General features: G+C 29.8%; 1 protein-coding gene across 5 annotated transcripts in view; it reads left to right on the plus strand.

Annotated features, from left to right (window-relative positions):
- The first annotated feature begins 371 nt into the window (after positions 1–371).
- The window catches only part of LOC140918606 (uncharacterized), a 26182-nt gene continuing 10101 nt past the window's right edge, over positions 372–16452 (plus strand). Inside the window, exons 1-13 of one of the 5 annotated variants that reach the window (XM_073370603.1) lie at positions 376–709; positions 6403–6592; positions 6703–6774; positions 6969–7043; positions 7135–7206; positions 12614–12685; positions 14321–14392; positions 14489–14560; positions 14898–14969; positions 15048–15119; positions 15225–15296; positions 15754–15825; positions 15917–15982. In XM_073370603.1, coding sequence (XP_073226704.1) covers positions 598–709; positions 6403–6592; positions 6703–6774; positions 6969–7043; positions 7135–7206; positions 12614–12685; positions 14321–14392; positions 14489–14560; positions 14898–14969; positions 15048–15119; positions 15225–15296; positions 15754–15825; positions 15917–15982 — 1091 coding nt within the window. In that variant the 5' untranslated portion in view covers positions 376–597. Of the gene's footprint in view, positions 710–6402; positions 6593–6702; positions 6775–6968; positions 7044–7134; positions 7207–12613; positions 12686–14320; positions 14393–14488; positions 14561–14897; positions 14970–15047; positions 15120–15224; positions 15297–15753; positions 15826–15916; positions 15983–16452 lie in introns of all 5 variants that reach the window. The other 4 variants (XM_073370604.1, XM_073370605.1, XM_073370606.1 and 1 more) reach the window with 4 other exon arrangements.

Consider the following 16452-nt stretch of genomic DNA (forward strand, 5'->3'; position numbering starts at 1 on the left):
CATCATTGTTTATAATTAGTGACAAAATTAAATTAATTAAATATATTCAAAGTTGATTAGCCTAGTGGGGTGATACAATTTTTCTACAAACACCACCATCGCAAATTGCAATATGAAATGTCTCAACCAACAAAGAGGAGGCTTCAAAGTGGCATGTAAGAAATTTGACAAGGAAGGTCGTAAATGTACGGTGGAGTGCCAATTGAATTTTTTTTAATTTTTAATATTTTTACAGAAACTAATTAATTATTTTAAACCAATATATCACGATCATCTATCAATCCAAATCAAGTAGTTGACCTTAAGCAATAAATGAACTTCAATTAAAAATAGTCGCTCGGTAGACCTTAAGTATTTTGATTAAAATAATTTTACTTAAGAGCTATTTTCTTTGAAAAATTGAGTGTTAAAGGGAAAAAATATTACCTATTCAAAGAAAGTTATATTATTACATAACAAATAAATTTTCTAGTCAAGGAAGCCAACTCTTTCTCCGCAATTAGTATTTAATCTACAAAATCCAAGGGTCTTCTTACTTTGGTATTGGTAACAAAATAGATAGATTATTTATTGTTTACGAGAGGGTTCATCTTCACCATGGGACGTTGTATTTTGAAATTTGCACATGTTATTGCTCTTTGTGTCTTCAGCTGTTTGGTTAAAGTTGGACGAGCTCAAACTTCCAACGCAACTACAGATCCTTCTGAAGGTTAGTGATTTATCTAATTCTTATATTTGTATATATGTTTCCCATACTTTCCATAAAAACAACAACTATGAATCTTCTCATATAAACTTGTTTGTAGAAGTGGGAATTCTCCAACTTCACTAAAGTTTAGTGGAGTTTTTATTAGATGTATTGATTGGATTAAGATTTTAAGAGAGTTTTTTGAAAGAAAAAAACATCTTAAACCTTTTTAAAAACTATGCAAAAATATATATTGACTTTTAATATTTTTAAATAACTTTTTACAATTAAAATTTTATAATCTATTTTAATTTTTTTAGTAAAGTGAGATAAGACAACAAAAATCAAGAAAAATCCCATAGGAGAAAAAGAAGCAACTATTTTTTTATATTTTATTTTCTTGCAATATCGAGTAATAAGGTCTATTTTAATTGATTTGTAACACATAATTTTAAGATTTTAAAGTACTATACATTTTTAAGATTTTAAAATTTTAAACTATAGTAATAGTAATATAAAATTTGTTATATAAAAAGATTTAAATATACATTTTTCATATAGTAATAGTAATAATAATATAAAAAGACTACTAGTGTATGAACTTTGTTATTAAAATATAGTAATAGTAATATAAATTTTTTGTTGAAGGAATAGTAGTATAAATTATAAAAACTTGTTTTATTAAACTTGTATATATGTCATTCTAAAATACAATTAGCATGTGAAATTTCTTTCACTGATCTTCCTCTCTCTTCGTTTTACTTTTTTATCCTACAATATCTTGGATTTTTCTTTTATTTTCTTTTATTCTTTATTTGTATCCTGCTTCGTTCCAACTGTGAGAATTTTTTGTGTAGAAGAAAACATACTTTTTTCATTGCAGATTCGTACTACTGATGATATCATATGTTATACTAGTATATGCTTTATATTTTTCTATTGTTAAGTTTTAAAGTTTTAATTGTAGTTGATGAAATTACTTAATTTATAGTTCATAGGATATCTTTTATTGTTTGATATTATTGTTATTAGTTAGCTTTAATTATTGGATTTTGGTTGCCTTATTTTAGTTAGCTTGTTAACCAATAAGCTCATATACGAGTAATTTTATTTGTTTGTATAAATACTTAGTCTTTAGCTATTTTATCAATTAATAAATCATGTCGTAATTTCAGTAAATAACATGTTATCAGTTGTCAAATACCAATTTTAGCTCTTTTTTTTATCTTATTTCCTTCTACATTCTTCCCTTCTTTCTGTTTCTTTTTGCCATGGCTGACATTCCTCCTCCACAGACATTGCTGCCTCCTCCTCCTTCTGATCCTCTTTATCCAAATCAAGATTTCAGTAGTCCTTTTTACATTCATTCCAATGAGAATGTGTCTCTTGCCTTGGTATCTCCCATTTTGGATGCATCAAACTATCATGCATGGGCTCGTGCAATGCATATTTCTCTTGAAATGATAAACAAATATGACTTTATTGATGGTTCGATCAAGAAACCAGACCTTACATCTTCAGATTTCTCAGCCTAGAAACGTTGCATTGCTCTTGTTCTTTCTTGGCTCTATCACTCCATTTCCCCTGATATTGTCAATAGCATTCTTTGGATTAACGACGCATCCTCCATTTGGCAAGAATTCAAAAACTGATTTTCTCAAGGTGATTTCGTATGAGTTTCTCAAATAAATTCAGATGTGTCCACCATTAAACAAGGGGATTCCACGATCATGGATTATTTTGCAACTCTCAAGAACATCTCTAATGAACTCTTAATTTTAGACCTATTCCTTCTTGCACTTCTTCCTCTAATTGCTACTGCAACACATTCAATACGGTAACTCAATATCGTGATCATGACTTGATTCTATATGCTTTTACAAGGTCTTAATGACAATTACTCAAGTGTTCATTCCCAAATTCTTCTTCTTGATCCTCTCCATCCCTGTACCTAAGTTAGATTACATGGCTTATATAAAACAATTAAACACACTAAGATGCCCTACTTCTTTTCCTGGTGGGATTCACATTTGTTTGTCCATTAACGATACGAAACGATGGATTAATCCAAATTCCCCTCATCATGATCATCTCTAAGATATAAACCATCATCAATTGAATCAATTTCATGTGGTTGTGAGAGTTCGTAGGTTAGGACAACGTATTAAATTTGTTTTTATTTATTTAAAATGAATGATATTTATTTAAAGCGCAAGCCTTTTACAGCGCTTGTATAAAAAGCGCTATAATAGGTCATTTAATTATATGAAAGCGCATATATTTTACAGCGTTTTCACAAAAAGCGCTTTAAAAGCCATGTAACATAAGGTGGGAGCGCTACATTTTACAGCACTTGTGTTTAAACCGCTCAAAAAGCGCTGTAAAAGCTATGGGAGAGCGCTTCAATTTACAGCGCTTTTACAAAAAACGCTTTAAAAGGGTTGTAAGCATTATGTGCAAGCGCTATGTGACCCTATATGACCTTACAACATCACTTTTTCTACAGCACTTGTCAAAAAAACGTTGTTGTATCCTCCGTTATTTTTAAAAAATTCTACAACAGCGCTTGTATTTAATAAACGCTGTAAAAGACGCGCTATAAAATATTATTTTTGGCGTAGTGTCATCTTTTCTTGAATTATACTTGTTGTATTCCTTATTATAAATTATACATTTAATAAGATAAAATTTGATAAAGTGTTTATAAAAGATAACTAGTTTTCACTCTACAAGTTGGTTTTGTAGGATTCAATCTAAAGTATAAGATAATATTATAGTTTATATAAGATTCATTAGGTCATCTGCTATTCAGGCTACACGAGTCACGTCCAAATGTCTAGTCATGAATGTGATTAGTGTATATTAAAAGTTCTATATAAGTAACTGATAATTTTCATCTTGCAAATCGATTTTGTAGAATAGTGTAGGACCTAACCCAAATTAAAACATCCCACTAAAACGAATTGAGATCCACTAAAACATCTTTTTTTCCTTCGTTTCTTTAGGCATAAGCTATTGCATAATTGATAGACATATTTTCATTCTTTATTTGATGTTGTTGGAGATGAAAATATGAGTTTATTTGAATATTTGAGTTATGCATTTAATGAATACGTGAATTTTCTTGAAATTCGTTTTGAATTTTATGGATTTTGTTTGAAAATTTTGATAAATTTTCTAAGTTTATGTAAAGAAATGATAATATTGTTGACATTTTAAGATATAATTGATCAAATTGTTATTTAAAATTAAATAAATAACTATATCAAAAGAAGAAAAAAAAACTGAAGTATTATTTAAAATTAAATTAAGAAAGATTATTGAAACAATTATGCATTCCTTTTAATTCATCCAGAAAAGCAAGATTACCGGGTGATCTGGACAAAATACCATCATCTTTGAGTCCACCTTCAAAATAGTAACACATTTCCGTAATACTACTTATAAATAATAAATAATAGTGACCTACCTGTAAAAGACCTACATAAATTGACTTTTGATGAAAGACTCATTCTCATCTCCAATACATAAATTGTTGTAAATAATGTGTGGTTCATAGCTTGTAATAGAGTAGCTTTGGCTACCTCAAAATATAAATTTGTTTAGAATAAGTTTAGTTTTATAGTTAATTATTCCAATAACCAATGAGTAAACTCTTTTACTCAAATAATGAACTTTGGTTACGAATCAATTGTTTGTGAAAACTCGAATTTGAATCATAACAAAAGTAATTATTGGTAAGATTTTATTGACTTCTCGATCTAATTCTATATTACTAAGTCCCTTTTCCTACGAAATAAAAAATTAAAATAAAACAAAATACTTAACTATCCTAATAATATATATTTAGCTACTTCAAATAAATTTATTAATAAAAATTAGAATAAATAACAAAGTCAAAAAATGATCACTTAGTTAATATATCTATATGTATTCTTTTGACACTTTTTATCCCTACTACAATAACAAATGAAACATATTTAATCATAAAAGTTGTCAACGCATGACACATAAATAAAATTGATGATGAATTTCTTACAATTTATTTAATTGCTTACATTGAAAAAGATTATTAATTAAAATAAATTCAATTATTGATTAATTTGATTCTTTAAATTATCGTGGAGTGCTCCTTTTCAAAATAATGATTATCATATTTTATTTTTTTATTTTAATTTTAATTTACAGTTATATATATATATATATATATATATATATATATATATATATATTATAAATTTTGTTCATTGGTTATTGTAATATATTAATATCTTTTGACGAAAGTGTAATATATTAATTTTAGTATATATATTTAATTTTTTATTACCACCATATTGAAATTAGTCTAGTTTCGCCACTAGTTATTTTAGAATTTTTATCGGTATTAATTTATTTTATATATAATAGTTTAATCTCATTAGTGATAATTTGTTCCATGAATGACAGTTATTTTGAAATTTTTTATCAACAATAACTTTACTCATATATAATATTTCAATCTCATAAGTGACAACTTGTACCGTGTAGTAGTTATTTTGAAATTTTTATTAGTGAGAATTTATTCCGTATTTGATAATTAAATTGTATTCGTGATAATTTGTATCATGTATGATATTTATTTTGAAATTTTCATAAGTGAGAACTTGTCACGTGTGTGAATATTTCAATATCATAAATGAAAACTTATCTCGCATATACTAGTTATTTTAAAATATTTATTAGTAAAAACTTGTCTCGTGTAAATATCATATGAGATAACGTATTTTATGTATTGTAGTTATTTTAAATTTGTTTATCAATAAGAACGTGTCCTACGTAAGATAGTTCAATCTTATAAGTTAAAATTTGTTCAATGTATGATAATTATGTTGAATTTTTAGAGGTTAAATATATTTTTAGTCCCTTATAAAATTTTGGCATTTCTATTTTAGTTCTTAAAAGTACTGTTTTTAGTCCATACAAAATTATCCAGTAAACAGTTTTAGTCTCTGTCGAAATAAAACATTTTTAATTGTTCATCAATATTAAAAAAATTTAATGATTTTTTGCAAATATGTTTAAAATATTTTAAAAAATTTCTCCATAAAAAATTATAATTTTTTTTATCTCGAGATGAATTAAATATAAATTTTTTACAAGTAAAAAATTCAAGATAAAAGTAACGAAAATATAGATTTAGAAGTCACACGTTGGATTCAATTTTTGTGGAAGAACTTTCTATAATCATGTAAACGTGCCTCCAAAAATTTATTCAAAAATATATGTTGACTCTACAATAGGGACTAAAATTGTATAAATGATAATTTTGTAGGGATTGAAAATTATATTTTTATTTTGGAAAGACTAAAATTGAAATTTATAAAGACTATAAACTTATTTAATCCAAAATTTATTAATGAGAATTTGTCCTATGTATAATAATTTAATCTTATTAATGGCAATTTGTTTTATGGTTAATAATTATTTTGAAATTTTTAGTAATGAGTTGTCCCACAAGTGACAACTTGTTCAAGTAAGATATTCGATACTTATTTTCAACTAAATTTTAAGAGAATTTTTGTTCCCCACTATTAAAGAGAATTTAAAATATTTTCTCCTCTTTCTTAGTTTACTTTCAACCAAAAAATTGAATGGATGAAATGAACATAGTGATTTATTTATTTAGTTTTATGATGTGAACTACCTTTGATATATGATGGTACTTACGAATGTAGCAAGAAGTCTGAATTCAATCTTTAGCAAGTGGGGCATTTCAGCTGACCAAACTCAATGGAACAAAAGCGGGGAGTTATGCAGTGGAAGAGCCATCGATAGCAGTACGACCATCGAAGACACCGCTTACAATCCATTCATCAAATGTGATTGTTCCTATAACAACAAAACTACGTGCCACATCACCGCACTGTATATCCTCTCCTCTATCTCACTTTGTTTTATTTCAATTTCTATTTCTACTTTTTCTTTCCGTGTTTAATTTAATACTCACCCTCTCTCTATGGAATTGAATTCCACAGAAAGGTTTACGCTTTGGATGTGATTAGTGAAATTCCACAAGAGCTATGGACTCTTACATACCTCACCAATTTGTATGCTTTCTTCCATATTTATTATCTTCTATAAATTGTACTCGATTTTCAGAGAAGCAGAATCTTAGCCGTTGGATGAAGATCTTTGTTCAACGGTCGAGATGATTGTGTAACACCATAGAATACAATTTTCATTCATATTTGTAAATTGTTTAGCATGAACCTTGCTATGCTATGTTTTTTCGAATTGCAAGCAGGAAACTTGGCCAGAATTACTTGACGGGTTCTCTGCCTCCAGACATTGGAAATCTGACTCGTATGCAATACATGTAATGGCCATTAACTATCTCAAGTTCATAACATAATTTATGTTTAATGTTAGGACATATAATTTTCTAATGTTATCATTATTCTATTTAGGTCCATTGGCATCAATGCCCTATCAGGAGAGCTTCCAAAACAATTGGGAAATCTTACTCAATTAATAGTATTGTATGTTATTTAGAATTTAATTTCTTTCTTTGTTTTTTCTTCTTGTTTTTATATAATGGTATTTACAGAGGATGTCTTAATAAATATTCGAATTGATTGTGAGTTTAGCAATATAGCTGTCGTACCATGATTTTGACCAAGCTTCATGAAGAAAGTAAATGACAAAATACTTTCATATTTTATTACTACAACTTTAAACTGTTTATATAGGAAAATAAATTACAATAATAATACTGAGTAATAATGACATAATCATAAAATAAAAATAAACATAATACATAATCATAAAATAAAAATAAACATAATAATATAAAATAAAAGAGAATAAAATCTTATTTCTCTTGATTCTTCAACACCCCCCTCAAGTTGGTGCATAGATATTTGTCATGCCCAACTTGACTATAAGTCGCTCAAAATTGGGTCTTCTCAAACTTTCTGTCAAGATATCAGTAGTTTGCTGATTGGAAGTCACAAATGGCAGACATATAATTTCAGCATCAATTTTATCTTTTATGAAATGGCGGTCAATCTCAATATGTTTGGTCCTATCATGTTGTACATGGTTGTGAGCTATACTTATTGCTGTTTTGCTATCACAGAACAATTTTACGGGTGAGTCAACTTTCATTTTCAGTTCGCCCAAGAGTTTACGAATCCATAAAAGTTCACAGATTCCTTGAGCCATTGCTCTAAATTTAGCTTTTGCACTGCTTCGAGCAACAACCCATTGTTTCTTACTTCTCCAAGTAACTAAATTTCCTCAAACATAGACACAATATCCAGTGGCGGATTTTCTATCAGTAATTGATCATGCTCAATCAGCATATGTAAATATAGAGACTTCTATGTCATTAGTTTTCTTGAAGCACAAATCCTTTCCAGGATTGTATTTCAAGTATCTTAAGATTCGCTAATCTGCCTCCAAGTGTTCTTCATAGGGAGAATGGATGAATTAAAAAACAACACTCACAGAGAAAGCGATGTCAGGTCTAGTGTGGACTAGATAAATAAGTTTGCAGCCGACTAACCTCTGGTATCTTCCAATCTCAACAGGAACACTGTCTTTCTCCCAAAGTTTAACATTTAATTCCATAGGAGTATCTGCTGGTCTACACCCACTCATCCCAGTTTCTTCCAAGAGATCTAGGATGTATTTTCTTTGAGAAACAACAATTCCCTTCTTTGAGCGAGCAACTTCCATACCAAGAAAATATTTAAGTGCGCCTAAATCTTTGATCTCAAATTCTTTTGTCAAATTTTTCTTCAATCTTTCCATCTCAACAATGTCATCTCCTGTGAGAATAATATCATCTACATATACAATTAAAATTGCAATTTTACCAACGTTAGAGAACTTCATGAACAGAGTATGGTCTGATTGTCCCTGCATATATCCTTGCATGTTGACCGACCGAGTGAATTTTTCAAACCAAACCCTTGGAGATTTCTTGAGACCATAAAGGGATTTTAGTAGTTTGCACACATTTGAACCAAATTTATCTTCAAAGCTAGGTGGGCTATCCATGTATACTTCCTCTTTCAAATCACCATTCAGAAAAACATTTTTCACTGCCAATCTAAATAGTGTTTAAGAGACCAATCTAAATTCACTCCCAAGGACAAGAGAACTCTAATAGTGTTTTAATTTGGCAACATGAGCAAAAGTCTATGCGTAATCAATGCCATATGTTTGAGTAAACCATTTAGCAACCAAGTGTGCCTTGTATCTTTCAACTGTATTATCAGAATTATATTTCACAGTAAATACTCATTTACAGCCAACAATATTATTTCCTGTAGGTAACGTCATGACTCTCGAAGTTTGATTCTTCTCAAGAGCTCTCATCTCCTTAAGAATAGCTTCCTTCCACTTTGGAATTTTTAGAGCCTCTTATATATTTTTTGGAATTTCTACAACAAAAAACTTAGAGGTAAATGCAACAAATGAAGAAGACAATTTTGAGTATGACACATAATTAGACAAAGGATATTTAGTGCATGATCTAATAGGTTTTCTAATTGCAATAGGAAGGTCTATATTAAGATACTCAACACGACTCTTAAAACTAGAAGAAGACTTACCTGCATCAAGATGATGTGTTGGATTATCTATTGGTTCAGAATCTTGGAAGGATCGGAGAATGGGTCCTTCATTTCTCTATTTATGGTTTCTTCATTTAAAGACATTTTCCTTCCAAGTAGGGTCAATTGTAGTAAACGTGCTTTGTGTCTTTTTATCTGAGTCATTATGTTGTGGCATTTCAGGTGGTCCTTCATTATTATTGAGATCAAGAATTTGATCATTGTGATTTTGATTTGAAATTTTCACCTCCGAATTTTTCGAAAACTCATTCATAAGTGGATTGAGTTCCAACATGGGTTCTTGGACAGTTTCTTTTAGTGCATCAATATAAGTCTCATAATTTTGTGACAACACTATATCACTTAAAGTAATGATGTTTTCAAAAGTAAAAGATGAATCTTCCTTAAAATTTCCCCCTTGAAGATGAATGTCAGTAAAAAATGGTTGATTTTCAACAAAAGTAACATCCATGGTTACAAAAGTTCTTTTTAATTTTGGTTCAAAACATCGATACCCCTTTTGAGTTGGAGAGTAACCAGTAAACACACATTTTATTGCTCGTGGCTCGAGTTCGTCAATGTGTTTATGTACATGAACAAAAGCAGTGCAACCAAAAACTTTTAGTGGCAAATAAGCAGAGACACTAGTCAAAGGAAGATAATTTCGAAAAACATCAAGGGATGAAAATCTAAATAAAAGTTATAAATAAAACAAATTCTAGTATGATCATAAATAAAAGTTATAAACCATTCTTTATTAGAAAAAGTGTTTATTCTATTAGGATCCCAAACATCACTATGAATAACTGCAAACGATTTTGATGGTTGTGTAGAAAAAGAAGAACGGTGATGTTTAGCAAATTCAAAAGTTTCACAATGAAATAAAGACATATCCTTCTTAGAAAATAATTTAGGAAACAAATGTTTCAAATACGGAAAACTAGGATGTCCTAACCGTAAATGCCATAACATAATATCATCATTATTAGAAGAAACAAAAATAGATTTAAAGCAGGTACTTGTTTTTGGTTAGTCTTTGAAGTTGAGTCAATTGTCAAGATAATAGAATCCTCCAGTCTCCTTAGCATTGCCACTCATCTTCCCCGTGTTCAAATCCTTAAAAGTGCAATGAGAATGAAAGAAGTTAGCTTGACAATTTATATCATTTGTTAATTTAGTCATGGATAATAGATTACATGATAAATTAGGAACATGCAAGACATCTTTTAAGGTTAACTTAGGTGACAGAATAACATAACCTTTCCCTGCAATGGATGAAAGAGAGCCATATGGAATTTTAATTTAGTGGTTACCTACACAAGGACTATAAGAAGAAAACATATTGGACTCTCCAGTCGTATGATTAGTAGCACTAGAATCGATAATCCAAGTATGGCTGAGAGTGACACTAAATAGAGCAGTATTTGGAAAATTACCTCTCTGAGCTATAGAGCAAGAAAAAGTTTGAGACTCAAGAAGTTTGTATAATTGATCTAATTGTTCCTTGGTGAAAGGAGATGGACTTGAAGGAAACTATTTTTCTTGATCTGATGTACCAGCTTGGAGCGCATGACCTTCGTTTCTTTCTTTTTTCTTCCAATTTAGAGGTTTTCCATGGAGCTTCCAACATGTATCACGTGTGTGCCATGGACATTTGCAATGTTTGAACCATGGTTACCTTGTCTTGCCTCTTCTCTTCTAACTTCTGAGAATGCTTCCCGAAGTGATGGCAATGGGATCTTTCCCAATATTCTGCCTCGGACTTCATCAAGCCGCTTATTAAGCCCAACCAAGAACATGAATACACGGTCGTTCTCCTGTCTCTTAAGAAACAAAGCACTGTCCTCACAACACTTCCAATGATCATCATAGCAGATATCCAATTCTTGCCATAATGTCATCAACTCATTATTATAGGTAGTGACATCTCTATCTCGTTGTTTGGCATGCCACAATCGTGATTTGAAATCGAAAATTAGAGAAGAATTCTGAATATCAGAATATGTTTTTTTTACAGCCTCCCAAACTTCTTTAGCAGTAGGCAAAAACATAAAAGGTTTTCTAATCTTTGATTCCATATTTCTAAGCAGCCAAACAATAATAACAGAGTTCTCAGATTTCTAAAACATGTAATTCAGATCAGTTGTGGCAGGCATTTGCACATCTCTTGTTAGAAAACCATATTTTCCCTTACCGTCTAGTATCAATCTTGCGGTTTGGGACCATTCAACATAATTTTTTCCACTGGATTTCAACCTTGAGGCATTAGAAGTTCCCTCATGGCCAAAAAAGTTGGAAAAATCGTCGTTAGATAAATCATTTTGGCCGCTGCCAATGCCGCCTAGGCCGCTACCACTATTGCCTGGGCCGCTGCCTAAACCAATATTATCGGTGTTGTTGCCGCTAACCATACGGAATACCTTCCATGGGGTATTGTGTGCCATTAGCTTTAGTTTAGTTTGTTGGAGCGCCAAACCTAATGGTTGTTGAAAGGTTTACAGAACCCTAACTAGAGCTCTTAATAGCATGAAGAAAGTAAAAGACAAAATACTTTAATATTTTATTACTACAACTGTTTATGTAGGAAAATAAATTACAATAATAATACTGAGTAATAACGACAAACTCATCAAATAAAAATAAACATAATAATATAAAATAAAAGAGAATAAAATCTAATTTCTCTTGATTCTTCAGCACTTCAAAATGTAGCTTTTGTCAAAATCACAATGGCACAATGTGATTATGCGAAAGTCACCGCAATCCTAACAAGCATGGATTGATGTTAGCTACCCTTACCACAGGTTTAGGCTAAAACAACAACCACCTTCCCCATTTTTATGTCCAAAGCCCATTTTAGAACCTCAACGTTTAACTACAACTCTTACGTTGTTTCTTTTTTTTTTTTTTACATTCTTATGAAAACTAATCTTTGTTCGACTAGATAAGTGATGGGCCAATGAATAATTTTAATACTTTACCGTCAATTTTGATAAATTTCTCATTTATTACTTAAGAAAGAAGAAATATTAAAAGAATCTCGCTATAACTACAAGTCTTTCTAGTAATAGCAAATTGTATTAGTTTAGGAACTTTTTATTATATTTCTATAATTCACACACTAAATTGGAAAGAGATTCATAGTTTATCCACCAAATTGATGGTTTATTCAATTAATTAGATTATATGTCTTAGTTTTTTCAAAAACTCTCTTATTTGATAAGCTTCCATAAGTTAGAATCTAATTCAAACTTGAACTTTATCTAAGATTGTTTTGCTTTTAATACAAAATGGGCTCGCGAAATTGTTATCTCTAAATTTTCAGGAGTTTTGGATCAAATAACTTCTCAGGTACTTTGCCATCTGAACTTGGGAAGCTGCTTAAATTAGAACAACTGTAAGTACTTCTTCAGTCTTAGCTTTCATATTTATTAAAAAGTTTACTGAAGTTTAAAATTTTCTCATTCTTCAATCCTACTTAGAGTATCTCCAACTGTGAACTCAATATGAGTTCTTTAGATAGGGTCCACTGTGCCACATCATCTTGAATCAATTCACTCATTTTCTACTCCAACGGTGAACTCAACATGATTCAAGTTCTATTATGCCACATCACCTTAAATCAACTCATTCATTTTTTACGGTTTAACTTTTAAAAAATCATATTATATTCCATTACTTTAATTTATCCATTAATATTTGAACATCAGGATAATTTTGCATAAAATGCAACCAAGATTGTTGAATATTATTTTGATTTGGATCCATTTGGCACAAATATTTTTTGTTTGAAATAATAAAATGGAAAAATAAATAAAAAAGTACGTTAATAAAAACTTTAATAAACTTCTGTAACAAAAATTGTGAAGAAAAAGTATGAGTAACAAATTGTTTCTATTAATGAGCTAACAATCGTAATTAAAGGGGAAAAGAAAAAGGCTAACGGTGGTATATTAACTAAAAAATAGCTAATGGTTACAAAATTATTATTATTTAATAAATTAAAAAGAAGTTAACGGCTATAAATTAATAAAAAAATGATAAATTTATTATTATTAATAAATTAATAATAGGTAGCGGTTATAATTATATTATTATTAAATTGTGAAAGTAGATAAAAAAAAAAAGAAAAAAAAAAAGATAACTGCTATGAAGCACCGTTCCTTTCTGACAGTACCGTGATGACACACCTTGGCACAACTCCAACGGTGAACCCACAAAAAAGTGGAAGTTAAGTAATTACATGCTGGCGGACGAACTCATTTTCACTCCCGTTGCAGATGCTCTTAGTTTCTTAGTTTGAGTTAGTACTTTGTTAGTTAATATCGTAACTAAATTAGTTGGTTACTTATGAGGCTGTTATTAATTTGTTTATTCAGTTAGGTTTATTTTGATGGTGTGTCATCATCTATATAAATAAACCTCTCTTTTATCTTTCCAATTTAATCATATGATCAGTACCAGTAGTTTTTTGAATATTTTCTTGATGGAACTTGCCATGACATTGCGGTAATCATTAATATTCTAAAAATAAATTAGAAGTAGAACTTTGATAAAAACCTATTGAAACACCTAAGTGGCATAACAAACACAAAATGTGGACAATTGATATTTATACGGGATATACAGTATAAATTATGTTATGCTGATGCATGTAATGTGTTCAAGTTTTGGTCTATATATAGTTTTCAAGTGTAGGCTTATTATGTCACAAATTGGAAGTTATAGAATCTCTTTAATGTTAAATGTTTACAATTTTGTTTTGGTAAATAAGAGTGAGCTTTAACATAAAAGAGTGAAGTGTGGTAGTTGTTTTGGACTAAAATTTAGAATGTTTTTAACAAAGTATTGGAAATTGAAAGCAGTGTCAAAGATTTGTTTATGGAGTAACCAGTAATGTTAGTTAAGTACACAGCCCTCAACTAAGTAAAAATTCACCCTCATTAATGCAAAATTACAGTCTATTACATATGTATATATCTTTTTGAGACTACAAGAAATATTAATTTCAAAGAATATTATTTCCTTGCAGCTACATGGACAGTTCTGGAATCAGTGGTCCAATTCCACCAACAATTGCAAGCCTTAAGAATTTGGTGACAGTGTAAAATATTGATAATCCCTTCTACCTCGTATGATAATAGATTAAAAAAAACTAGAACTTATATGCAACAAAAAATGTTTATTTTAATAATTTTAGATGGGCCTCAGACACAGAACTCACAGGTAGCATACCAGATTTCATTGGAAATTGGTCTAAACTTCAAACCTTGTAAGACAACCTTACCGATTAATTTATTTTCCTTTTTATTTTAAATTTATAACACTACAATAAACTACTATATAGTGATCCATTTAGCAACTGATATAGAGACCAAAAATGACAAATTGGTCGCTAAATTAGTGGTTTAACAACCAAGGCTGAGACATTTCAGTCACTAAATTGGTCACTTACTAAATAGCAAATTTTAGTAGTATAATAATTTTAATATGTTTTGGTAATAAAAAATCATATAGGTTTTGAAATAATTTTTTTTTATGGTCACTTTCGTAACTTGTTCCAAAAGTGTGTACTAACAACTTCTGAGAATTGGTGCATGGTTTTATAGGAGGTTTCAGGGTAATTCCTTTGAAGGTCCAATACCCTCATCATTTTCCAATTTGACTTCTTTGACAGAGCTGTGAGTTGTGTCACTAGTTTCTTATATGGTTGTTGTTGATTCAGGAAAACTGTTATATCATCTATGACATAAATGTAGGAGAATAAGTGGTCTATCTAATGGGAGCTCATCGTTGGAAGTAATAAGGAATATGAAGTCTTTGACTATCTTGTAAGGATGGAACTATGCTAATTATATCATGTCCATAGTTTCCCAATTACAAAGAAATCTTTACTTGTCATATTTTCTCTCATAACTTGGTTATGATTGTTGCAGAGAACTGAGGAATAACAAAATGTCAGGTTCAATTCCTCCTAACATAGGAGAATTTCGAAATTTGACCCAACTGTGAGTATCACTTGTTTGTGTCTCACTTTATATGCATTTGAACCAATTAGGTGAAAGTTGTTTTATTTCAGAACTTGTTCTTTTGCTTTTCTAAAGCATGTCTGCAACCCGATTCTTGTACAGTTATTCACAAGATATATTAATTATTAAACTAAAGCATCAATGTTTTCGAAAGGATTTACTTGGATATTTTTAGGCCAACTGATTTCTGATGAGATCATAACATATTCATTACTGGATTGGCATAAACTTTCAATTTTAACTTCTGTTTATGTTTTTCAGTTCCAATGTTTTCTTTGTTCTGTGATATAAAGATTCAACTATCAAGCTTATTATCATGCAGATAATTTATCTTTATCTTATTTGTTTGCAAATATGGAAACAATTACCTAGTGCCATGTTATAGTTATGTTGTATCCCAAACACAGATGATTGTAACTTATGCTTTTTCTTGCAGGGACTTGAGCTTCAATAACATCTCAGGACATATTCTTGGATCAATTTTCAATTTGAGCTCGCTGTCATCCTTGTAATATTATATTTCCTATAATTATATATTGATTTGGTGATATGCTATTCTATGTGTATAGATAATGTTTTTTGTTTTTATCTAATTCCAGGTTTCTTGGAAATAACAAACTCAGTGGCACTCTTCCTCAACAGAAAAGTTCATCTCTTAATAACATGTGAGTAAGCTTGACTTATTTGAATTCTAAAGAAGGATGGAGATCAATCTGTGTAACAAGTGAAAGTATGTCAGGGTGAGAGAAATAAATCTTGCACCCATTAGAACTAACTATGAATGATTAAGCTAAAAAATTAATGTCACATGCCTTTTAAAATGTCATGTGAAATTTTATCTTTTAAGATAAACAAACATTTTGGTCCCTGAATATGTGAGATGTTGCCTATATACTCCTTGAATGTATTGAAATTGCAAATACATCCCCAAGTATCTTTTGTTGTAGCTAAATATCACTAGAAGGGGGGGGGTGTCACATGCCTTTTAAAATGTCATGTGAAATTTTATCTTTTAAGATAAACAAACATTTTGGTCCCTGAATATGTGAGATGTTGCCTATATACTCCTTGAATGTATTGAAATTGCAAATACATCCCCAAGTATCTTTTGTTGTAGCTAAATATCACTAGAAGG

Source organism: Cicer arietinum, chromosome 7, assembly GCF_000331145.2.
Source record: "Cicer arietinum cultivar CDC Frontier isolate Library 1 chromosome 7, Cicar.CDCFrontier_v2.0, whole genome shotgun sequence".
NCBI lineage: Eukaryota > Viridiplantae > Streptophyta > Magnoliopsida > Fabales > Fabaceae > Cicer > Cicer arietinum.